At 48.2% G+C, this 23,758-nt stretch overlaps 1 protein-coding gene across 3 annotated transcripts in view; it reads right to left on the minus strand.

The window, feature by feature from the left end:
• Positions 1 to 5,560: 5,560 nt before the first annotated feature.
• Positions 5,561 to 23,758, minus strand: part of TNR (tenascin R) — a 28,248-nt gene continuing 10,050 nt past the window's right edge. Inside the window, exons 6-21 of one of the 3 annotated variants that reach the window (XM_058842813.1) lie at positions 23,145 to 23,414; positions 21,253 to 21,438; positions 18,457 to 18,546; positions 18,081 to 18,344; positions 17,174 to 17,440; positions 16,944 to 17,063; positions 16,302 to 16,445; positions 15,558 to 15,671; positions 15,113 to 15,256; positions 14,373 to 14,503; positions 13,272 to 13,404; positions 10,146 to 10,297; positions 9,136 to 9,232; positions 8,231 to 8,392; positions 6,478 to 6,641; positions 5,561 to 6,062 (exon numbers count right to left, since the gene is read on the minus strand). In XM_058842813.1, the coding sequence (XP_058698796.1) occupies positions 5,943 to 6,062; positions 6,478 to 6,641; positions 8,231 to 8,392; positions 9,136 to 9,232; positions 10,146 to 10,297; positions 13,272 to 13,404; positions 14,373 to 14,503; positions 15,113 to 15,256; positions 15,558 to 15,671; positions 16,302 to 16,445; positions 16,944 to 17,063; positions 17,174 to 17,440; positions 18,081 to 18,344; positions 18,457 to 18,546; positions 21,253 to 21,438; positions 23,145 to 23,414 (2,558 nt within the window). In that variant the 3' untranslated portion in view covers positions 5,561 to 5,942. Of the gene's footprint in view, positions 6,063 to 6,477; positions 6,642 to 8,230; positions 8,393 to 9,135; positions 9,233 to 10,145; positions 10,298 to 13,271; positions 13,405 to 14,372; positions 14,504 to 15,112; positions 15,257 to 15,551; positions 15,672 to 16,301; positions 16,446 to 16,943; positions 17,064 to 17,173; positions 17,441 to 18,080; positions 18,345 to 18,456; positions 18,547 to 21,252; positions 21,439 to 23,144; positions 23,415 to 23,758 lie in introns of all 3 variants that reach the window. The other 2 variants (XM_058842815.1, XM_058842814.1) reach the window with 2 other exon arrangements.

The raw sequence follows: 23,758 nt of genomic DNA on the forward strand, positions 1-23,758 counted from the left end.
CATGGTGAGACTGGGATGACAAGTACCAGCACAGGTAACCCTTTCTCCTCATCCCTCACCTCCTCCATGCACAGGCCTTGCATGGAAGGTCTTCCATGGCACTGGCTACCTTCAGACACAAAAAAAAGTTCATTTATTCCAGACAGTGGAGCCTATCAGGCTTCACGCTGTGCTTTTGGTACATTAAGGGTCATGGCCAAGGTGGGATATCCCCTCTCTCACAACTTCCTTTTTTTGTCTCATGAATCCAAGCAAGAAAGAGAAGTTGAGAAGTTGCCACCAAGAAAACTCCCCTGTTTTGTCTCTCTAAATCAAATTTAGAAAATATTGAAGTGGTCTGGCGGAAGAGCTTCTTTCGAGCTTTCTCATCCTGTCTGGCTACGTGTCGCATGTGAAAACTTTAAACAAAGAGATTCGTTAGAGGTTAAACAAAGTCTTCACATGAAATAAGAGAAGAATTTCAAAATCTTCTGAAATTCATATTTGTCCTAGAGATTATTGCTAATCAGAGCTGGGGTTTTGTTTGGGGTTGTTTTTTTTTTCCACTGGGAGTGTATTCCACTGGAACAAGCCTTCCAATCTGTTTTTTGGTGGGGTTTCCATCATCTTGGGAATAGACTGCTGCTTAAATCAGGCAAATGGTTTTCACTGAAGATTTCGGGGTTGTTTCCCTTTGCTCCCAAGCATTCATACCACAGCTTTGCTTTCTCTGGCTGCAAATTGCAGAGCCAAGAGCCTCTCTAGCTCATGAGAGCAGCTAAATTTATTAGCAAAATGTCTCGTGCTGGGCAGAAGCCAAAGCACAGCTCCCTGCCTTGCTGTGGTTAATGGACCGAGCATGCTGACCTGACTTTGTGGCCACGTTATTGCCATTTATTTTAACAGCACAGTTGGGCCAGGGGGGACTTGGGAGTCTCTGGTCCCACCTTCTGCCCAAGGGAGCCCTGGGGTTGGATGAGGTTGCTCAGGGCTTTATCCAGCCTGGTCTTGAACACCGACAAGGATGAAGATGGCACCACCAGCCAAAGCTGGGCTGCCCCAAAACTTCCTCCCACTGTTTTTTAATTACATTGCATGTGCTAGATCCATCATCTTCTCTGTTCCTCCAGGTTTGAATGTGAATCCATGCTAAGCCCCCCATGCTCCTCCCATGGGATAACCAAAGATCAGGGATAGGGGATGCACGTCCCTTCTTGGTATGAGGCTGGGGCTGGAATGTTGCTGGGCTTGGATGCATGAGGACCCTGGTCCCACCCCACATCCTGGACAGGCACACAGCTCACTCTTTCAGAATCTTTTATTAATGTATAGAAAATGCATTAAAAAAAGGAACTATACATAGCCTAAGAGCGGTCAGGACTAAAAATACTAGTTAACAATGGTTAACAAGCGTTGATCCCATTCTCCAAGCTACATTTTCATTACAAGGTAGGGAGGGTTGTTTAATATATTATTTATTTATATTATAGATTTTATTTATGTATTTATTTACTTTTCTCTTCCCCCTCATTTGGTTGCAGTGGTTTGTATTTGAGTTCATCAGAACCTGTCCAAGGCATTTTGTTGCCTCTCTTCTCCCTTCTTAGGTTTTTGAACTTTTTTTAACATATTCAAAACATGTCCAGGATAACACCTGTACACAGGGGGCTGCTTTTTTTGTTTAGGTCTTTGTGTCACCATCCTTCTGAGAAACCACTGCCATCTGAAGAACTGCAGGCTGGGTATTGAGGCAGGTCTAGGCATCAGGGTCTCCAAAGGGAAGGGCCCTTCCCTCCCACTTACCCAATTTCCCCTCTGGAAGGGGCAAGGAGCTGCCACCACCATTAAGATTTTAGGAGAGGGGAAGGTGACCCTGGAGGTGCTGGTGGTCCCCTGGGGGCTCTGTTGGGTTTTGTGGCCATCCCAGGGAACTTGGCTGGCAGAAACAGGGGCGGGCTTCTTGTTTGGTCCCAGGACAGAACTCTTTGTTAGTGGGTGTGAGCATGAATTAAAGGGGTTTTTGGGATGAGAGTTCATTGCTGGCAGTGTTTGGTAAAGTCAAAACTTGTAGGCATGTCTGGGGGACACAGGATAGGGGGAGTGTGGTGACTCCTGGATGTGATGGTGGGGACATAGCAGGAGGGCAGCTCTGAGCTGGGATGAAGGTCATGTGCTGGCGTGGAGGTGGGGCACCAGGAGGGTACTTTGGCTCCTGCTGTATTTTGTCAGGTTGCTCTGAGCATGTTCTGGGCATGGGGACACCACTGGCTGAGCCCTCACCAGCTGCATCACCATGAGTGAAGGTGGCATGAGCTGTGCTTTCCACATTTGGGCACTTCACCTGGGATAAGCACCCCTTTAGGAAGGAGGCAAGAGGTTGGGGCAAGAGAGTATTTAGGCTGGTACTAAGCTTTGAGAGGCCTGAGGTAAAGTAATGCAAAGAAGAGGAGTAGAAGCAAACTTCTCCCCAACCTTTGTGTGGATACTCTCTCAGTACCTTCCTACCAAAACCCAGCTACCCTTGGGGAGATCCTGGCCTCTCTCCTTCTTGAAATTATTAATTTATAGATGCTATCACTTTACTAAAAGCAGCTTTTCCTTCCAAGACTCTTTTTTTCTTTGGTTATGTTTCAGTGCAGTATGCAATGGGAAGGTGGGCTTGGAGAATGGAAACAGAGGGAAATGAAAATTGGGCAAGAGATGAAAGTCCCTTTGTGTTCCACTCCAGGATTTTGGAGTTAGAAATAAGAGGTGGCTTTGAAAGGCTACAGGAGTCATGGGCACACATGGTGGTCTGCTGTGTGAAGGATTTGATGTGCTGCTTCTTGCTTCCTGCTACACAAGATGGCATCTTGCAGTGGATAATGTGGTTTGGGTAGCAGCCTCCTTTCTGGGTTCTGGAACAAGCCTGAGCCACACAAACCCAGGATGGCAGTGGAGCCACCAGAGCCCAGTGATAGTTCACATGCTGAAGCCAAGGTCTCTCAAGATGCACCAGATCCAGGCTTGATTTCTGGGAATTTCAGGGCCAAACCTGGTCTAGCTGGAGAATGAACTAGCCCATCCAGTGATGGAGGGTGAGAAGAAACTACTTAATCATGGGGCTGTTCTGTAGCATCAACATTAAGCACAAATTTGCTTGAAACTGCTGGCAGGAGCTTTGTAAAAAATAAAATTAAGGCAATATAGAAAAATAACTTTCTGGGATATTTTATCTTGTTTATGGACAATGTGAACAGGGGACGATGGCCCAAATAAGCAGGTTGTCATTGCTGGTTGTGTGCCTGGGCTTGGGTTATCACCAGGAGAAAACCATGATGTGTAGAGATCTTTCCATTAGAAGATTGTAGCAAATGTCTTTCACCAATGCCGTGGAAAGGTAATATCCTGGTATCACGAGAGGCCAGGGACCAGCACTGGTGTATAAAAGCACTGAAAGATTGGATATTGTCTCCAAGAGTGTCTTTCATGACTATGAAGTTGGGTCAACTGGGCTGACTCATCCTGGTTACAGGACTTGTACAAGGGATAACAGACATGAGCAGGGAGGGAGAAATATATGTCAGTAACCCTGTTTAGAGAATAATCAGCCTTTTTGAGGATCTTATATTGAACCCTGAAAAGGTTGACAAACTTTGATCTTCTGTTTGAGTGTTTTGAAAAGAGAGGTTTCTTGCCTTTCACTTGACTGTGAATGATAAGTGTATGTTTCCACTGACATCTCTTCTTTTCACCTGGGTAGGTAAGAAAACAGCACCATCCACTGCCAATCTCTGCTGGTTATAACCACTGCTCTGTTACAGGTTTTTTGGGATATTTCTTCCTATAAATTCTTGATGGTTTGGGGAAAAATTTACTCTGCTGGTCTACTAAAAGCCTCCTTAGGATTTAATCAGTTCCATCTGCTGTTTTTCGTTGGCTTTCGTGTCTTAAAGCAGTGTTGAGTGCTCAGGAGGCATGACATACCACCATCTGTGACATTGGCCATGTCCTGCAGGAGATCCCATCATCTGCAGCCTCTGACTCACCTGTTCCTCAGCTGGTTGACTTGTTGCCTGATTTGATGCCAAGGGGAAGTAAGAAGGGACACCTCATTTACATATGAGGTGTTGCTGAGCATTCTTTCTCCAGGTCAGCTTGTAAGCTGACCACATGAAGGACTGGGCCCTGTATCTAATCTTGACCTCGGTGTTAGCTGTGATTTCATGTGCCAGTATGTGGCATGGAAAAGGAGGTTATGTTGCCTGCTTAATGCTCTTCTTCAGCTCTGTAGCCATAGTGAGTAACGTCAGAGCATTAGGGAGTGGGACCATGAAAGATACACTGGCCTGAATTATAAGCTACTGCAAAGATGCCTTTATGTTGCCATCTGAAAGATGTTTTTGAGACAAAGCAGCTTCAGTGTGATAAAACCAGACAGCAGTGTTTAGCATTTGTAATGTTCCTTTGGCTGCAAATCCAGTGATGAGATGCATTGTCCTTGGATGCAGGGATGAGCCCCTTCTTCGAGACCAGGCCAGTGACAATGTCCAGCATTGATCAGAGTCCTTGGCAGAGGAGTGACTTTAGCATGGTGATCATTTGGGCTGTGTGGAGGTGGGGTCAGTGACAACAGGGCACAGACAGAGCTATCCAAAGAGGCATCTATCCATCTTCCTTCAGGCAGGAGAAGTTAAAGATGGGAAGAGCGAACTCATTAATTCTTCCAAGGGCCTTGAAGTGCTCCAAAATCTGAATGGAATCCTTTCCAGGAGGGAAAACAGTTGATTTCCTGTTAACAGAGATGGCAATACCAAGGCACTGAAATTTGTGTCTCTCTTGTGATGGCATTGAAGAGGGGTGGTGTAGGAGAAGGAAGGAAATGGGCATTCCACAGATTGCACTTCCCTTAGCTGCATGGTCATAATTCTCTGTGTGCATGGAGGGCCATAAATAGGAACACCTGAGCTGTGACAGCTGTTGGCTTCAGGTTGGACTGCAGTTGTGTGGTATCTTTTTATTGCTGCTCCTTCTCTGAGACTTTTGTTTGGGACCAATTACCTCAGTGAGAAAGAGAGGATGTAGACAGCATGACAGAATGTAGAAATAACAAGTGAAATGGGTCCTGGACTTCAGGACCACGAGTAGAGATTTTTCTCCTAAATTTTCTAATTTAAGTTCCTTCTTCTCTATCAAGTTCAGCAAAGCCCAGGCAGATGTCATGGACCTGGAGTGGGCTGAGTTCAGCTTGGAGGAGTGGGTAATGAAGGTTGGGGCTGGTGGAGTTGTTCTTATTCCCATACACCCCATGCACACGAGGATGATTTTGTAGTGAGACCAACACATGAGCTGTGGACTCTCTGGAGTTTGCCTACATATGCAGATATTTGCCAAGCCCTCCTGTGAAATCTGGGGATGGGATGAGCCTTTGCTCATCCTCACTCAGTCCCCATGTGTCCAGAGCCTGCACATAGGGGAGAGACAGGCCTCTGCCTGCTGGAAGAGTTGGTGTCTACAGGATGGCATGAAGCTTGGGACCTCCCTGCCAGGAGTGGGCAGGGAGACAGGGAGAGGATGGGTGTCCCTGGCCATGACTGGGCTGGAAATGGCCACACCAAGGTACCTGTGGGGAAGATTTCTGCCACAAGCCCCGTGACAAAAATTTCTAACAGGGTTTGCTGGGGATTTCTATGTCTTTTAAAAAAATATCAAAAAATCTGTCTCTTTCCTTTTCTTCTCATGTTAAGGGCCAGAGTATTGGGACAGGGAGACTGGAAATTTGGTATTTCTCTGGGACAGATGCAAAGCAATGAGGTCTTTCTTTTCCCATGGCCTTTCCTTGTGCCATGGTTCCCTCCAGCACTTGTGGGGGGCAGGTTGCTATCTCAGACGAGTAGTAATTTTTTTTCCCCTTTGCATATTATAAAATACAAACAAATGACAGAAAAGGTCAGGTGGTGGGAGGCAGGAGGGGTTCAGCTGGCTCAGAGCTGTAGGGACCGTCGCTTCCTCCCAGAGATGTTACGGTGGTTGTAAGGTCGCATCTTCATTTCCACAAAGGGGATGGAGAACTCATGGCCTTTCCAGTGGTACCAGTTAATACCCTGGCAGGAGGGAGAGAAAGGCAGAGGGTAAGGAAAATACAAGAAACTAGAGTGGGAGAGGAAGGAAACAAGGTTGATTGCTGTAGAGAAGCCAGAAGGAAAAATTTGCTATAGCAGAATCAAGCAACTCCCCTGCTTCTATGGCTTGATTGTTTTTTTCCCACTGCTCAAAGGCTGATCAAATTTCATGTAGGTAATTTTTTTAATCTAACACACCACAGCAAATTACTATGTGAGGCACAAAGCATTAGCCTAGTTGGCTTGAAGGTGGCTCCCTTTTCTCCATCTGCTGTGGGGTTATGTCACCAGTTCTGACTCTGGTGCACCAATCACACAGCCCCAGCCCTAACCTGGGCTTGCTGACATGTTTCCCTAGAAGAAATTCCAGAGGCTTTCTGCCCAGCTCTGCCCTTACCTGACTGTGCCGGGACTCTCCGTACTTGCCGTTGAGGTTGGTGCGGTGGCAGTTCTTGTACCACCAGGCTCCTTTGTAGGACATGGCACAGTTGGTCACAGCAACATCATTGTCCCTGTCCTTGGTGGAGAAGGGGCGTCCCTGGTGATAGGAGAGGGAGTCTCCTGTGGAAAGAGGTGCCATCAAAGGTGATGGAGTCTGAGTTGTCTGATCTTTTCACAAGGAAATTAGGATATCCTGGTTATGTCGCAGCCATTCCAATCAGTGACTCTAACAGCTGACAGACTGGGAGTAGCGTTAGCTGCAATTGTTCACAATTGGTTCATCTGAGGTCCTCTGCTGTCTGTTTAGGATCAGTGCAGACCATAGCAGATCTTAGAGACTTCTTGGCTTTGTCAGATAAAGTGCTTGGACATGTGTTTGGATTTGAATTTCAGTGTTTCAGAAATTAATTCAATCCCAGATTTTGGCATCCCAGATTTCCCAAGGCTTGGCTCTGCTATTTAACTTCAGCATGCATTCAGCCTCCTTCTTTCCTGTTAGCCAAAGGGAGCTTTTTCTCTCAAAGGAGACCAAACATTCATTTCTTGAACCAAGATGCTTGGCCACCTTTTGGTGGCCTCTCTTTCCTCTCTTTGGAAAAGGGGAAGATGTTTTTGGAAGCTGTGTGATGTCTTATTCCACCAAAACCTCTAACCTCACCCTCACTAGATAACTAGAGAGCTGCTTTTATATGAAAGAAAGCCGCAGTAAAATATGATCAATTGAATGATGTACTTAAAGGAGATATTCTAAATATGCTCCTTGGTAATCCCTAAGGACATATGAAGTGGACCCATGCTGTCTGTGTGCAATCCAGCCATGGAGAGACTTATTAGAAAACCTCTTGGCAATGAACCATCTGTTGAGTCCTGGCTCCCTTAGCTCAAGGTGGAGCAGAAGCTCCTTGGCTGGATGGCTAGAAGCAGAGTTTGCATGAGGAATGGGATGGAATCATGTCTGCATGACCCTACTACTGCCATCCTTGGTGCCTTGTGCCCTGGGATTTGAGTTTAGAGCAAGTGTTTTGTTGCACACCATTAAGATTCCTGTCACTTCTCTTCCAGGCAACTAACTAGTATTGAGTAGGGCAATTTCTGCATCTTGGGTATGTTGTGGGGTTCCACCTAGTACACAGTGGGAGTTTTGTCATGGAGGCTTGCACTGGGCACGTCTAACCCAGATGAAGGGGCTACAGTTGTACCCCTTCTCCCTTCCTGAGGAAGAGATCTCCTGTGCCCTCCCTCTAGCACTCACCCATTTCTAGTGGGCAACTCTAACCCTCCTGGATCAACCAAGCAAGCAGGTGTGACAGTGTCCTTGCAAAACCGGGCAGTGTTCCTTTACGTGAGGAAATTACTCAGAGGATTTCAGATTTTTCCATAGCTGTGGAAAGGCGATAAATACAGCCTCCAGCACGACATAAATAGCCAGCTGTGGCTATTGCCAAGTGAGATGACACCTCTGATGATTGACCTGGTTATGTGAACTGCAATGTCTCTGATATTAAGTATCTAATCCCCAATGGAAAATTCCATGTCCTTAGTGGGATCAGCCTGGTTTACACAATGGACTGCAAGATGGCAGAAAGGATTATGGGTTTTTGTCTTGTCACTCTAGACAAGTGAGATTTCATGTTGGGATTTCCTGTACAGTCCTGGACCAAGCAGTCACAGGATTTCCCAAGATCCTTGCTAGCAAAATGAGGCTGTACCTGAAGTGCCATTGTAGTCCCCAATGCGCAGTTTGTAGAGGCTCCGGGAGTCACCAATGGAGAACTTGTCATAGTAGGCATATGCTGTTTCCTGACCATCCCTCATGTCTATTCGCAGCTCGTAGCGCCCTTGGGACGTGATCTTGTGGATGTTGTCCAAGCCTGTCAAGACAGTGAAACACCCAATGAGGTCTGGTGCCCAGATTCGCTCTGTGAACAAACAAGGAAAGCTCTAGGCAAATAAAACAGCAGTGGGAAATGAGAGCAAGGAGAGGAATCAAAGAGCAGCAGCAGTTGTGGTGAGTCTGTGTATCTCCCAGCACTGCTGGGGTCTGAGCTCTCTGTCCCCACTCAAGCTTCACTTCCCTGTGTCTACAAGTGGTGGGTTCAAGGTCCAGGTTCAGATTTCTTCATGCTGCTGAAGCTTGGAACATTCATCTCTTGAGCCCTGGTGCTACTAATAAGCTCCCATACAAGGCAGAGTGTGTTTATGCTGCAGGTCCCTTTGGCTCATGTTCAGGTTTTGGAGGAGCACACTCAATTTCAGAGCTGTGCTGTCTTCCATTCACTCCTTTCCTGCTTTCATTGGACAGCTGACTTTCGGGCCACCAGTGCAACCTGTGGTCATCCAATGGACAGTGATGGGTTTTGGTCCATGAAAACTGACAGCATACCCCCCTTCTCTCCTAGACAGAGCAAACTAGGGAGCTGCTGACCTTCACAGTGTGCCTTTATGTGGTGTGCCTCTGCATGAGTTCCTAAGGTGAAAGGCAGGGAATGAACAGAAGGAAAACTGAGGGAGAATATAGAGGAATGTGGTGAAGGGCAAGGAGCCAACAGCTGACACAGTGCACGTGGAACTTAGGTTTGACACATCAATGAAAGGCAACCAGGGAAAGTCATACCCAGCCAAAACTCATCCTCCAAGTTTCCAAAGCCAACCCGGTAATCTGCCCATTTCCGGAAGAAATCAGTCAGCCCGTTCTGCCGCCGCTGGAAGACCTGATGTGGAGGAAGACCAGGGGGAAAATCATAACGATGGAGATGAGAAACGGCTTTGCCAGGCTTTGGACACACAAGGTAAAGGTAATAATTTTCTTTCCATTGTGCCTTTCAGGGGAAAAAAATGCAATGCCCATCCAGTTAGCATTAATTGCAGCCATGCGATTAATTCATGTGCAGGTGTAGAAACCAAAGAGATATTAGATAATGTCCAATGCAAATCAATGGTAGAATAGGAAGAAATTGGCCTTTGAGGTTTCTGCTTTAACTAATACTGCCTTATGTATTCTAGTACATAATTCTCCTTTGAGATGGCTATTTCTGTGATATCCAAGGGGATACTCTGGAGCAGAGTGAGAGGGAAATTTACTGGCTAGAAATCAGCATTTGAGGAAGCCCATTTTTTTGGTTTTGACTGTACATCTAACAGGGCTTTGTGTAATGTGTGTAAGTACGAGTTTGACATGAGTAAAATCAAAGCACCATGGCATTATTTACTTACACTGTCAGTCCATCTACGTCAAGACAAGCAGTGTTTGTATATTTCAAAAGCCAAACTGGCATTTGTTTCTAAAGTTCTCCTATGCAGACTCAATTGGGGTGATGCCTGACACGCTCCTTCTGCAGGCAGTGTGAATCATTCCCCGTGAAAGCCACCAGCCATTAATTTCATTTCTAGAAAAATAAATCAGCTTCACTCACAGATTTTGCTTTCCAGAAGCCCTGCAAACGTGTCAAATAAATCAAAGGGCATTTCTCCAAGTGTAACTATTATTACCAGAGCGTGGGCCATTCCCTGTGGCGTGGGAAATGAAGCGTGTGATGCTGAGGCTGCTGTCGTTCCCATGCTTTGCTGGTAGGGGCTCAGTTACTTTGTGATGGGGACATGCAGGACAGCCACATGGATACTCACAATCCAGCCACCTCCGTCGGTGGTCATGTCGCAGTACACCGGCACCCGCTGGCTGAGGTCCCCGTTGATGGAGATGGTGTAGACCCCGCTCAGCGTGTCTCCATTCATCAGGTGCTGGGCACAGTCCTGAGGGTTAGCAAAGACACGTCCTCCTGCAAAATTTAAAAAAAAAAAAAAAGGTAAAATTCAAGCGAAGAGACACCTTTTTCCCATGCCTCAGGTTCCACTAATTACAATCCAGGAAAAGTCTATCTTGGCTTCTGCATTCCAAGTAATTCCACGAGGTGGTGAGACTTTATATCTGCCATCAACCTCAGAGGACTTACTGGAAAAAAATGTGTGCATATATTAATTATTCTTCCATATGTCATACACTGGAAAAGTGCATGGTAACATCACGATGAGTGATGAGGGATGTCACTTCTTGGACCATCTTTCTGCACTATGTCTGAAACCCTGGGGTTTCAGCTGTCACCAGCATATTTAGACAGCTGTGAAAATACCAAAATCTGTTCTCCTCTCAGGATTGCCAGCTCCAATCGAGTTTTATAATGTTACTCATTTCTGGGGGATTCTCCTGATTCTCCATGCCCTTGGAAATGATGGTGGATTTACACTGAGCTAATTGTCGCTTGCAAGCTGAGCAGGAATGAGGCTGTGTGAAATGCTAGAGGTGGGTAGCATGGGCTGTGCTATTGGTGTTCTCTAATGAGGAAACATCTTATTCTGTGGTCAGAGTTTAGGAGAGTCTTAATTATGACAATTATTCTGCCAGTACTGGAATGTCAACTCTGGGAACAATTTTTTCTTATTTAAGACAAAAGAGGGAAGTACATCTTTTTCTTTGGTGTTGGTATGTATGGATGATGGAGTGCAGAGCTGGCAATGTGGATGTGGTTTTCAAAGATGTCTGTAACAAACTGAGAAGGTGTGAGGGACCTTCAAATCTTCTATGCTGTGTGTGTCCATCACAGTTGTGTAGTGCCCCATAGGACCAAGGCACAACCCTTGTCTGTTGCTTCCCATTTGGGTATATTCCCCCCACCTTGTGACCTGAAGACTTGGAGGTCATTGCTATGTCCAAATATCCCCTCTTTTTTCTCCCCATCTTCATCATCTGTAGCACAGTCTGGCGAGACATTGTTTGTATTTAATATTATCCAACAATGAAAACTTTTTAAACGACAACCACTTTGGGCTCCCCTGAGCTCTGTGGAGATTGCTTGTTTCTTAATTTGTATTCATATCTTTAAGAGCCAAGGAGACCTTGAAAGACATTTCAAACCACTATAAATTATAAATACTGTATCTGTTTCTTCCTTTTGTCTCATCTGTATACAATTCCCCAAGAACCTTATGCAAACATTAAACAAAAGAGGCTGAGCTATTAATATGTCAGAGGGAATAGAAGAACCCCGGGATGTGTACTGTAAGCAGAAGGAAGTAAAACAATTTAAATTAAGCCTGGGTGGCTTTTTTGTTGTTGTTGTTGTCCTTAAGGACAAGTCCTTGTTCTCTGCAGAGTGCCTTGATAAACAAAGTGCCAGAGTAAACTGAATTGCAGATCTGGATGCTTTGATGAGAGATGCTGTCCATGGATTGCATTGCCTTGCTCCTGCTTGCTTCTGTCTCATCAACATTGGGGTAAGTGGGGAGGAACTGACTTGTTACTAATGCTTATCTTCATCTTCAAAACAAGTGAAATGTATCAGATGCTGTATCAGCTGGAAATGGGGACTAACATTTCTGAGGTCTGACACTTCTCTTTGATAGAAAAGGTGCTCTCCTTGCCTGATGTAAGTGGGTTTCTGCTGCTTTATCCCACCTGAGAAGTCACCCCCATGCAGCTTCATCCCTGACTCCTGAGCAGCCTCAAAGATTATGTGTATTTTTTCATTACCTGCCTGAATTGTACTGGCTTTATGTGCATGTGCAAGAGGCAAGAATAACAGGAAAGCCTATTTTGTAGGTGTATTAGAGAAGTAATTTCTTCTTTCGTTGATGTAAATAGTTTCTGTTATCACTTAAAAGGAGGTGAAGGGACCTTTGCATGTAACTGAGATGGGGAAGTGTATCCACAGCAGATTCAAAGAAAACTCTCCTAATTGAACTGGCAGTGCAGATGGGAGGAATTTTTGGGACATCATTCTCAGTGCTACTGACGCCCAGGAAAACCATGGTTGGATTCAGCCCTGAACAAGATGCATTCTGTCTGTAAGTGCCCTGGCCTAGCCATGCTTTTCAAAGAGGATGAGGGACAATTTGCTGGGTATAATTTCTATTATGAATGGTTGCAGAGGATGGGAGCAATGGTGACATTCTCATGCAAGCTCCATTCTTGGAAGAGTAAGTATTCTGTCTGTGAGGGTTGTGGTGAGTGGATGCCCACCTTTTGATTTTGAAAGGAAACCATTCCCATTACTTTAGTGCCTTAGTGGATTGTGAATGCTCTAGAATGAGTGGGGAGGAATAATGCAATTAGATAAAGTGCTGGCTCTGCTGTCTGTGACTCCACTGGTGGTGGTGGAGATGCACCTGCTTGATATTTCCAGGGATACCCCAACCCTGAAAATTTTCAAGGTTAAATTCAACAGGGCTCTGAGCAACCTGATCATGTTGAAGATGACCCTGCTCACTGCAGGGGGGTTGAACTAGATGACCTTTTAAGATTCTTTCCAAGATTCTTTCCAACCCAAAATATTATAAGATTCTGTGATATTTGTGAGCATTTAGATCATGTCTACAGAATGGAGACACTGGCTGGGTCCTCTCCCAGGAGCATACCTTTTGATATGTGTTGTTGATTTCAATGAGTATTTTTTCCTCTGTTTATGCACTTGAGGATGGACATGGGCAAGGCAGAGAGCCTGGTCTGGTCTGGTTCCTGGTCTGAAGCTCAAATCCCCTTGCCCTGGGCTGGGTCTTGTGTTTGAATCATAGATCCTTCAGCCATTAACTTCTTGTAGTGAAGCAGCACTGTGGGTGATTGCACTGTAAGTACCCCTCTGGGTCATAGAGGAGGATCATTGCCTGAGGAGGGAGAGTCCCCAAGAGCAGTCCATTCCTACCAGCATGATATGTGGGCCAACCTCCACCTGTCTGAGTGGATGCCTTGTGAGTGCTCACCTGTGGTGAAGGTGGTTGAGATGAGGCCGCTCCGCATGGCGTTTTGGGCAGCTTGCAGGTGCACCGTGTACTCTGTGGTCTCAGAAAGCCCCTCCAGACGGATCCACGTGTCCTCAGCATCCACAATCAGCTCCTGTACATGGGTCCCAGAAGGAGGTAGACACCAAGAGCAACAGATGAGAAAAGCGATGGGGAGCCTAAAGAGCAAGTGAGGAGGGAAGGGAAGCCACAAACTACCGCAGCCCTTGGAGCCTGGCCGAGGAGCTTTGCATGACTGCTTAGACCCCTGGACGGAGTGAACGTGAGATCAGTCAATATAGACAACATTTCAGAATGGTTTGGGTAGGGGAAAGCAACCCGGTTTGGAGATGGAATTAAATGTTTGCAGTCTGTGTCCTCTGTCTACTAGGCCTGTTGGGACCTGTGTGCCCTCAGTACAAAACATGACTGATTGCCCAAACAGCTCAAGGAATAGAGCTGGTCAAACCTGGTTATCAGCTGGTTTTGACTCCATTGATTCCTGTCATGTTAATTTTTCTGGTTGTTGGCCAGTGCCACACAGCATTATTGAATCCCTTCTGCAAAGCTATTATCCTCTGGCTGCTGTGAGCCAATCACACCAGCAAAGGAAACCAGACTATTTGCCATGACGTATTTCTGATAGTGTTTGTTGCAGCTCCTCCAGACAGGCAGATGTGAACACACTCATTAAATAATCAAATGTATTGTATTGCAGGGTTAATTAGCTGTCTGTGCCTATCTTCCTTTTTGCAGGAAAGGCAAATGGCATTTTTAGCATCTGCAGAATAATGTTCTCCTGCCTCAGCTTGCTTCTGTTTCACAAGCTGTGAATTTTCCCTGTTCCTCCAAACTTTCCAGGTAACCCCTCTATGCCCAGACCAGGTGTGCATAAACATTTTGCATTAGGCAATCTCTTCATGCTTTTTCCCATCATCCTGCTTAGCAGGAAGTAGTGTCTACCCTTCTGGTCTTCCTGATCTGGTGAGCATCATTCTTTTGCTTTGGCTTCTCCTGCTTGTTTTACCATGGTCTTATTATTCCCTGACCTAATGAGCCTCTTTGGTGTGAGGACTCACTCACCTTCCGGCTGCCATCGGTGGATCTGTAGGTCATGACATAATTCTCGATCTCTCCCACGGGAGGAACCCAGGACAGCAGGGCGCTCCGTCGTGTGACTTCACTGGCTGTCAGATTTGTTGGAGGATCCAAAACTGCAAGAGTGGATAGGCAGCCAGGGAAGTGCAATTTCTCACACACAGCCACCTCAACCCTGCTTCCCAACCCACTACACTGGGATTCATCCTTACAACACTGAGCTACAGCCCAAAGTCCATCCTCACCCTCAGTTTCAAGACCTCATCACCTTTCCCCTGTCTTGAACAGAGCTCTGCAAGCCCTCTAGAAATCCTCCTCTACCTGTGTGCCACATTAAGGGTAGCAGCTGTGAAATTCATGTGCTGTCAAGCTGTTTGTGGGCAAAATGGGTTGTCATGTTCTTCTGGACTATGGCCTTGGGCAAAAAAAAGACCCGGTCAGGGGTCTGTTCAGGAAACCACATCCAAGGGAAATCACTGAAAGAAAGGGATGAATGGATGGATAGATGTTGAAAGTGTGAAAATAATGGTTGATGCTTGTTGATCAGAATTCTGTTCTCGTGTTGTGCCCTACACTGGTATTTGGGATTGGTGTTTGTGTCCTTTTGGCGTGTGGCTACCTCTACACCCACACTATGTAACAAGAGCTCCAGCTCAGCCTTGCTGGCTGCTTTTCCTGGGGTGGGAGCATGGCTAGGGATGAGCGAGGGAAGTGATTGTACGTACGAGTAGTGAAGTTGGTGCTGATGGTCTGGCTGGTGAGAGGCCCGCTGGTGGCATACATAGAGACTGTGTAGGTGGTAGTGGGCAGCAGGTTGGTCAGCTGGTACTCCTGCTTGTCTCCATCCACAAGAATTGTTTCTCCTGAAACTGTAAGCAAAAGGGGATGAGTCAGGGTAGACGTTCAAGGTGGCTCTCCAAAATGTGTCTCTGGATATGACCTCATGAATAAAAGTACTTCTATTGCTGAAGCACCATAAGGTACTGTGCAGCTGAGCTGTAGTAGTGCTGTTCAGGCTGAAGGGTGGTCTAATTTTTCCCATAATCCCTATAAAACCCAAGGCGAGGGCTCCTTCCCTACTCCCTCTGTGAAGGGCACCCACTGAGCCCTGGGCTTTGGGATGGGAGAGAGGTTGAGGTGAGCTGAAACAGAGCCCTGGTGTACCTGCACGACGCGTAAGGATGAGGACATAGCTTTCCACCTCTGACAGTGGCGGGTTCCACTGCAGCAGCGCCTCGGTGGGAGTGATGTTGGTGGCTGTGACCCCCAGGGGGACATCCATGGCTGCATGGGGGAGAGATCCAGAGTCAGAGGCATTAGGAGACTGGAGTATGAACTGGAAAGGCTTCTTGTACATATGTCCTGCCCTGCTGCCCAGACACATGTGCCTGCACAGAAGTTACTGCTGCCCAAGCTGGAGGGCAGAGATGTCACAGCTTGTGCTACTCTGCTACCTGGGCTGCTCTTCCACTCTTTTCTTGATGCCCAGTCTGGCATGTTAGGGGTTTTCTTTAGATTTTGAGGAGTCTGAGGATAGCAGAAGGTTTTATTCTTGCAGCAGATGCTGTTTGTGACCGGGCTTCCCTAGGGATTATTTCTGGAAATTTGTACTCTGTTTAGGAAAGGTTGTCATGATTGCCCAGCATCATGTTTCTGGCTTCCCTGTGCCTGGTGCACAGGTTTATCAGTTTTACCCATGACTACCCATGCATATTTGGGATAAACTTTGCCGAGACATACTTCAAAAGCCCACACTGAGCCCTTGTAAGCCCTGCTTATCATCTCCAGCTTGCATCTGGCTGGTGTGAGGTCCAGCTTTCAGTCACCTGAGTATTAGTGCAAGCAGGGACTAGCAGCCCTGGGCAGGGCTGTACCTGTTTGATTGTTCCCTGCCCATAAAGAGCTCCTTCCCACCTGTGTACACAGTGATGGAGGCCAGCTCACTCTCCTCCCGGCCCCGCACGCTCTTCACTCCAATCTCGTACTTGGTGGCAGGCTGCAGGTCTTGGAGGGTGTACTGGGTGGCGTCCCTGGAGATGGCCATACTGTCTGTCCTCCCTGCAGAGATGGAGCCAAGAGCTTGGACATCACAGCTGGCCCCATCCCAGGGGCTCAGGAGGAGGGGAGGACAGTTCCACAAGACACTGTAAGTGTAACTGGGTTTCATGTCTGCAGGTGCACTCCTATGTGCCCATCACTCTGTTGGCCTGGCCTTTTCAGCATCATCGACAAAACTGGGGCCAAGGGAGATGAGATAGTCAAAGCAGATGAGGGAGGTGGGATTTCAGGACTGAGCCCTGAATTTAACCATCTCTGAGGAGCACACACTGCTGGAGGCCCCTCTGTGCTGAGCTGGCTGCAGTGGTCCCTTTCCATCCTCATCCCAGAGGATACATCCTCTGCCCTGTAGCCAATCCCAGTTACTGGTCGCTTTGCCCAAGGCACTGAGATGCTGCCTGGGTGAGGATGACCTAGTGGCTTGCTTGGGCCAGCAGATGGAGGGAGGGTTGGCGGCTGTGAGCTCAGGGCATGAACAGGAGTAGTCTGGCCTGTTACCTTCGGCAGCACGGTAGGATATCCTATAGTGGTCAAAGGCAGCAATGGGAGCGCTCCAGTAGACCATCATGGACTCCTGGGTGACGTTGCCCACCCTGAGGTCCTTTGGTGCATCAATCCCTGGTGAGAGGGAGCACAAAGAAAAGCTGTGGGAGGCAGGTCCACTCCCCTTGCCCCTGCCTGCCCTCCCCAGTGATGTCCCGTGCCTGGTGGGGGGTGTCCCGTGGTACCTGTTGTGATGGAGCCCACGACAGGCTCAGAGCTGATGGTGCCGTGCACGGCCACCAGTGACACCAGGTACTCGGTGGATGGCTGCAAGCCCGTCAGGCTGGTGTGCCTGCGGGTGCCATCGAGTGTGACCTGCTGAGCCTCCTCCTCATCCCGGGGGCTGTAGGTGAGGATGAGGCGGTCTGCTGGTGGGGATGGGTCACTCCATGTGACATTCACACTGGAGGATGTCAGCTGGGAGAAGTGTAGCTGTGAGATGGGCCGAACACCTGGAAGATGGAGAGGAGAGGTGCAACCCCAACTGTCTGCAGATCCTTACCTCCTGTTTTTCACAGTGCTTGTATGGGAAATACTTAAAAGAAGTGGCAAAGCTGAAGATATGGGCTCTCCATTGATCTGAAACTGTGCTGGGATCAAGAGGCAGAACCAGGAAGGGGAAAATGTTGCTCTTCTCAGCTTCACCTGCAAATATCCTCTGTACCAGATGCATATGGTGGGTGATGGAACTGTCCCACTACAGGTGGTATGTATTGTCTGCACTTCATGACTGCAGACTTTTCAGCCAGGGGTCCTTGTGAGGCCCCACCCCATTTCTTCTTATGGACACAAAGGCCACCCTGACCACAGAGGACAGCAGAGGGCTGTCTGTTTACCCCAGTTCTATCTTATCCTTTTGGGAGCCTCCAGCAAAGCAAGTGTGTTCAGTGCTGCTGGCCAAAGGCATTGTGCCACCACATTGGGATGGTCATCCTCCTTTTGAGGTCAACTGCTCCTCTGTGGACACATTGACCCCAGCTCTCGTTCCCCCCACCACCACCTCAAGGGTTTTGGTGCCAGGGATGCAGTGGGCTGGCAGAGGTGCCAATAAGGTCTGTGCCCTTGCTCCCATCCCAGCTTGTGTTTTTCTACCTGTGAAGGCATCCACGGTGGCCTCCAGGCTCTGTTGCCGTCCCCTCTCAGCGATGATGGAGATGGTGTACTCTGTCCCAGGCTCCAGCTCTGAGAGGGTGAGCTGTGACTCGTCCCGGGACACTGTCACTTCAGAGGCCATTCCTGAGGCAGGGGTGAAGGTGATACGGTAGTGGTCGATGGGACCCGTGGCTTTGGTCCAAGCCAGTGAGATGGACGTCTCAGTAGAGGCTGTCACCAGGAGGTCCCGGGGGCTGTCAAGCTCTGTGGGAGAGGGTTGGTGCAGAGCTTTGTTCCCATGCACAGACTGTCCTATGGGGGCATCTGAGCCATAGGAGCCAGCTGTGCTTGGAGCAGGCAGCGGGGCCAAACTCACCAGTCCTGGCATTCATGGTCGCTGGCACACTCTGCTGGCTGTCCATCACGGCTGAAATCCCAATGCCATACTCCGTTCCTGGCACCAGATCTACCAGGGAGTGCAAAGAACATGAAGGGGTTTGAGAGCAGCACCTGTCAGGGTGACCTCAGGGGGTGTGTGACCCCTTCTTCCACCTCCCACATGTCAGGGCACGGGAGGACCCTCCAGAGCATCCCTGGGGTTAGCAGCTCTCACACAGGTCAGCAGCTCCTCTGCACGTTGCAGAAAAGCTGAGCCTTTTGAAAAAGCCCTGTGGAAGCCTTTGGACAGGGAATTTGGATTATTTTAGCTCAGAAACAAGCCATTTTTAAAAGTTGTTGCTGAGGTCTGCTGTAATTGCTGGCAGTGAGACAGAAGCTCTTGTGTGTGTGAGCCGAGATGGGAACGATAAAGTAGCTATATTTTTGTCCAAAGTGAGGCAACATCAAATATTGTCACAGGCCTGGTGTCTTGGAGAGAAATAGATTATGCAGAGTAAATGAAATGCACATTAATTAGGAAAGGTGCAGTCTTTCAGGGAGCTGACTCAAGGCTGTTCCTTGGAGTAGACATGTCCTGAGGTGTCTCTCTGAAGAAACTTGGGAATTGAGCTCATCCAGCTCCTTTCCTCTTGCACTGCTTTATCTCCATGGGGTATCTCTTGCCTCTGCCTGTCACTTCTGCTTGGCTGCTGGTGGCCTTTATTCCCCTCTTCCCTGTGCTTTATGATCTTTCCCACAAAATTAGAAAAAGCCATAAACTCTCCAGCTCAGCCTCACCATGCCTCGTCCAGGGGCAGCATCCCCTGGAGCCACCAAAACCTTTCCCAAGAGGCCAGGAGAGAGGGACACTCTCCTCCCCTGCTTTTCTCTTACTACAGTGCAGTCTTGGTGGTGGGGAGAAGATGGACCCCCTTGGCCCTGCTCAATAAGTGTCACAAGTATTCTGGAAAGAAGTGCCTGACAGAAGGGAAGGAGAAGAAAGAAATGAGCAGGAGGATATAAACCTTTTCTCTCCCAGCTCTTTTGTGAAGAACAAGATTATGGTTATTTCTGCGCAAATGCTGATTTTTAAGAGAGATTATGGGTCAGGGCCAAGCGTGATGCATTTTTAAGTGTAAATCTTCAGTAAACTCTGCTTAGTGCCATTCCTCACTGCTTTTCCTGCAGGTAGATGAGACTGGCTGAAAGAATTGATGGTTGCTTTCATACCACAGATTCCACCAGGTCCTGGGTGACTGGGAAAAAAGCCCAATGGGTTTTGCACAACATCCAACAAGACTGGAGGATATGACTACTCTGTACATAATAGAGCTGTGAGAGGTTCATGTCCCATCCACACTATGACTACCATAGCTTTTCTTTTTGCTAGCAGAATGGTTTTTTCATTATTTTCTGCTATGACTAGGTTTGTTTTGTTTTTCTAATTGGTTTGTTTATTACCTAGCACCCTAGGGACTGGAAGTAATGTACTTGTGTGATGATGGAGGCACTATATAAAAAATCACTCTCTACAATTGACTTAAGAATCTGCATCTCTGCAGCTCACTTTGGTTGGGTTTCTTGCAGCCTTGCCTGAGTCTGGCAAAGCCTTGGCAGCTTTTTTAGTTTTATTGAGAAGAAGAAGAGACTTCAGGCTGCCACACACTCCAAGGCAAGCTCAAGTCAAGCCATGGTTATCATCAGTGTGTCACTGTTGTGCCTCTGCCCAGGGAGGGGAATTTTTCCCATTTTTAATGCTTCTTCTCACCTAGAAATGTCCTAAAGGAAAGCTAGCAGGAGTCCAGCACTGAGTCTTTGATTTCATCCTACTTCTCCCCACGCATCCTCATCACAAGCACAGAAGAAACCAGCCCTAACTTCTGCATTCCACATTTTTCAAGATAACTGCTCTAATTGCCTTGCTGCCCTCCAGCCTTTCTTGTGACTCTGCAGCTTGCCCATAACTTAGCTTTTGACTTTCCCACTGAACTCTTTCCTATAACTCCACATGGCAGATTCCTGAGCCCTGGGAAGGTCCTAGGAAGGCAGAGAATCAGCATGGAAGAACCTGGTGTCCTGCCATACTGAAGAACTTCAAGATGAATGGGAGAATATTTTTGCATATAATTCTTTTCTTTGCTCAAAATATGCCACCAGAGTAGCAAATCCATAAGGCAAACAGTTCTAGTAAAAAACCAAGGAAATCACATCTCACATGGTGCTTTGCTGTGTTGCTGCATGAGGTGTTGGGGCTTTCCTGGCAGTGGGAGGTGGGTGGTGTTGCAGCCCCTATTCTGGCCTGAATAATGTACCACTTACAGGAATTGCTCAAAACCAGAATCTCTAGATTTGGGTCTGCTTTGAGCCCAATTTGGAAAAAGGCAAAAAACTCAGGCAGCCTGGCTCCCTATCACTGCCCACGGGGCATCATCACCCACCACTCTTTCCAAACAAGTGAGAAAGAGCAGGGTGAAATAATATTTTCCTGTAGATCACCCTAAACAGACTTCTTGTCATTGCTCACTTTGTTCCTTGCCAGCTCTGTCTGCCACCTGGACAGATCCTTGCTGGAGGTGTACCCAAGCATTCCTTGGAAGTGTACCCACACAGGGGAAAATGAGCTCTATCCCAAGGTAAACCTTCTCTCCAGTAGATAGCAAACTCCAAAACAATCTCAAACACGTGCCAGCACAAGGGCAACTGAGTCTTGGTGCTGATTTGGGTTCTCCATTGCCCTACCTGCTTGAGAGGAGGAGGATGAAGGGGGAGGAAGGGCGCGTGGGTGCACGCATACCTGCGAGGGTGGCGCGGGTGGTGGGACCGGTGTCGCGCGGCACCAGGACCTCGTGGTAGTGCTCCCCGGCCAGGGTGCTGTAGACCACCCTGTAGCTGTGTGCCTCGGCCTCGCTGTTGTCCCAAGCGAGCTCGAGGCTGGCAGGGGTCCGCGAGCCCACCCGCAGGTTCTTGGGGGCATCAATCTCTGCGCAACACAAGGGAGAGAGGCACCGTCTCACCGCTGGGAACGCACCCCGCGGCCTTGGCACAGCCAGACAGCAGTGGAGGGGTACCTGGGTGTGACATCCAGGAGGTCCCACATGTGGTTCCTCCTCCCCAGAGCATATCCTGGCAGGAAGGGCTGGAACATTTGGTCTCACCTCCTGCTCAGCACAGACTGCGAGTGCCAGCCAGGAGAGTGATGCAAATGCTGGGCACTCGCAGCATCCTCAGTAACTTGGTTTGGCAGCTAATTCCATGTTATTTCAAAAAGAAAACTATTTTCCCCCATATTAAAGAAACTGAGGCACTGTGAGTAAGAGACAAAGGGCTCTGTAGTAGCCATGCATTGGCCTGAACTGCTTTTAGAAGAAAACCTTGAGCATCTTTACAGGCTCATTCACACTCAGACATTGCCCAAAGGGTTTGTTTATTGGTGCAGCTTAGGCTGTGCACTGAATCTGCTCTGGTTTGCACAATAAACTCTGCTGAGCAGCAGCTTGGGGCTGGGCACCAGTGGACAATGGGTAATGGTGATGGATCTGAGTTTAGGGGGGGCGGTATTTTTATGTTGCTTTTTAGAAATAAAGCAAGGAAGGCCAACTCAGCAAATCAGCTGGGGCAAGTATCTCATCCGAAATATTTATCTATAAAGACTTGTACACATACAGTTCATGTATCACAGTTATTACAGGAGAAGCCTCGTATCCAGCAGTAATGTACATGAAAAGTAATTTCTATACCATAAACCAGCACGGAAATACATGCTCTGGCTCCTCCTTTATGGCACGGTAAATTAAATCCATTAGCTATCTGCAGGCTTAACATTAATTAAAGTTTTACCGACCACTTAGGGTGTTCACAGAAGACATACAGTAAGATAACCATGTTTCTGGCTGTGCTGGTTTCAGCTGCTTGACTGCTGATTCCTTGGTCAAGGCACCTGCCTTGGCTCTTGATGCTGAGTGGGGGCAAGTGTTGCCTCGAATTCAAGACCTGTGCTGAGCATTTAGGTGCTTTTGAGAACGGTGCATTGAGCTGTGGGTGCTCTTAGGAACATAAACTGTGAGTTCTAGAGTTCTAAGGTGTGGGTCTGAATGGGCACTGGAGCTGGGATGTGTGTCCCAGGCAGGTTCAGCCATGAAGCTGCAGCAAGACATGGCCAAGATGGGGTTGGCTTGGGGTTTACCATCTAAACATGGGGGGGTTGAGTCCATCCATGCCTCATCAGTGGCATCTGGGATCACCCTGGGACCATATGAGCATCCCTGTGAGGCATAGGGCACAGAGAGGACCTTTAGCACTGGAGGTTTAGTGGCTAAACAGCCACTAGCAGTGGAGGAGCAGAGGGCAGTTTTAGGGTGTGTATTTTAGGGTGAGCTGAATCATTTGCTCTGCCTTGCTCTGTGACGGCATGCAAGGCACCAGCATTCAGGTGTCTCCATTCACCCCTGCATCTTAAACATTGTGTTTTCATTCCACTTCTTCCTCCTAGCACACCACATTAAACACCAGCTCACTCGTACCAGGGGAAAAACAGGTATCACTAAACCCCAGACGCAAAACACCCTCAGTTTTTCTCTGGATACGTCCTTGTTGCAGGACAGCCCATCTGCAGATGGCAGCAAGCCATCTTCCCATGCTTGCCAGAGGCTCAAAAATTCAGTTCTCCCAGCAAGGCCAGCTAGCTACCTGTGGTGAACTGTGCGAAGGCTGGCTGGCTCTCGTTGGCACCCCGGAGGGCGCTGACGGCGAGGTGGTAGCGGGCGCCGGGGCGCAGGGCCTGCAGGGAGTACTGGCTGAGGGGGGGCTGCAGGCGGAAGGTGGTCCTGCCGCCCTCCCCGTCCGCCAGCCCGTACTTCAGCAGGATGGCATCCACCTTGGCACGCGGCGGGGTCCACTCCACGAAGGCCACCGTGTCGGAGACATCCCGCACCAGGATCTGCGTCGGGCCATCGATGACTGCAGGGGGAGGGGGGAAACGGGCACCTGTTATTTTCAGAGAGTTGGATGGGGAAAGGTGGAAGCTTTGGGGACTTCAAGCTACAGGGATGCTTCAACCTGACCTTCAGAGCGGCTGGAATGAGTATTTGGGGACAAGGGAGAGAGGTGGCAAGGGACGAGACACTGACCCCAAGGTACTTAGAGGGTTTGGTCCTCATGGGTTCCTGGTCCCTTGTCCCAATCTCCTGGCTCTTTCCTGAACCCTCTTCACTTCTTGTGAACGCCAGAGCAGGACCCAGCAGGTCTCTCATTGACACCCATTACAGCTATAATGAAACTCATACCCTTCTCTTGAGCTGGTT

Source organism: Poecile atricapillus, chromosome 7 (assembly GCF_030490865.1).
Source record: "Poecile atricapillus isolate bPoeAtr1 chromosome 7, bPoeAtr1.hap1, whole genome shotgun sequence".
Lineage (NCBI taxonomy): Eukaryota > Metazoa > Chordata > Aves > Passeriformes > Paridae > Poecile > Poecile atricapillus.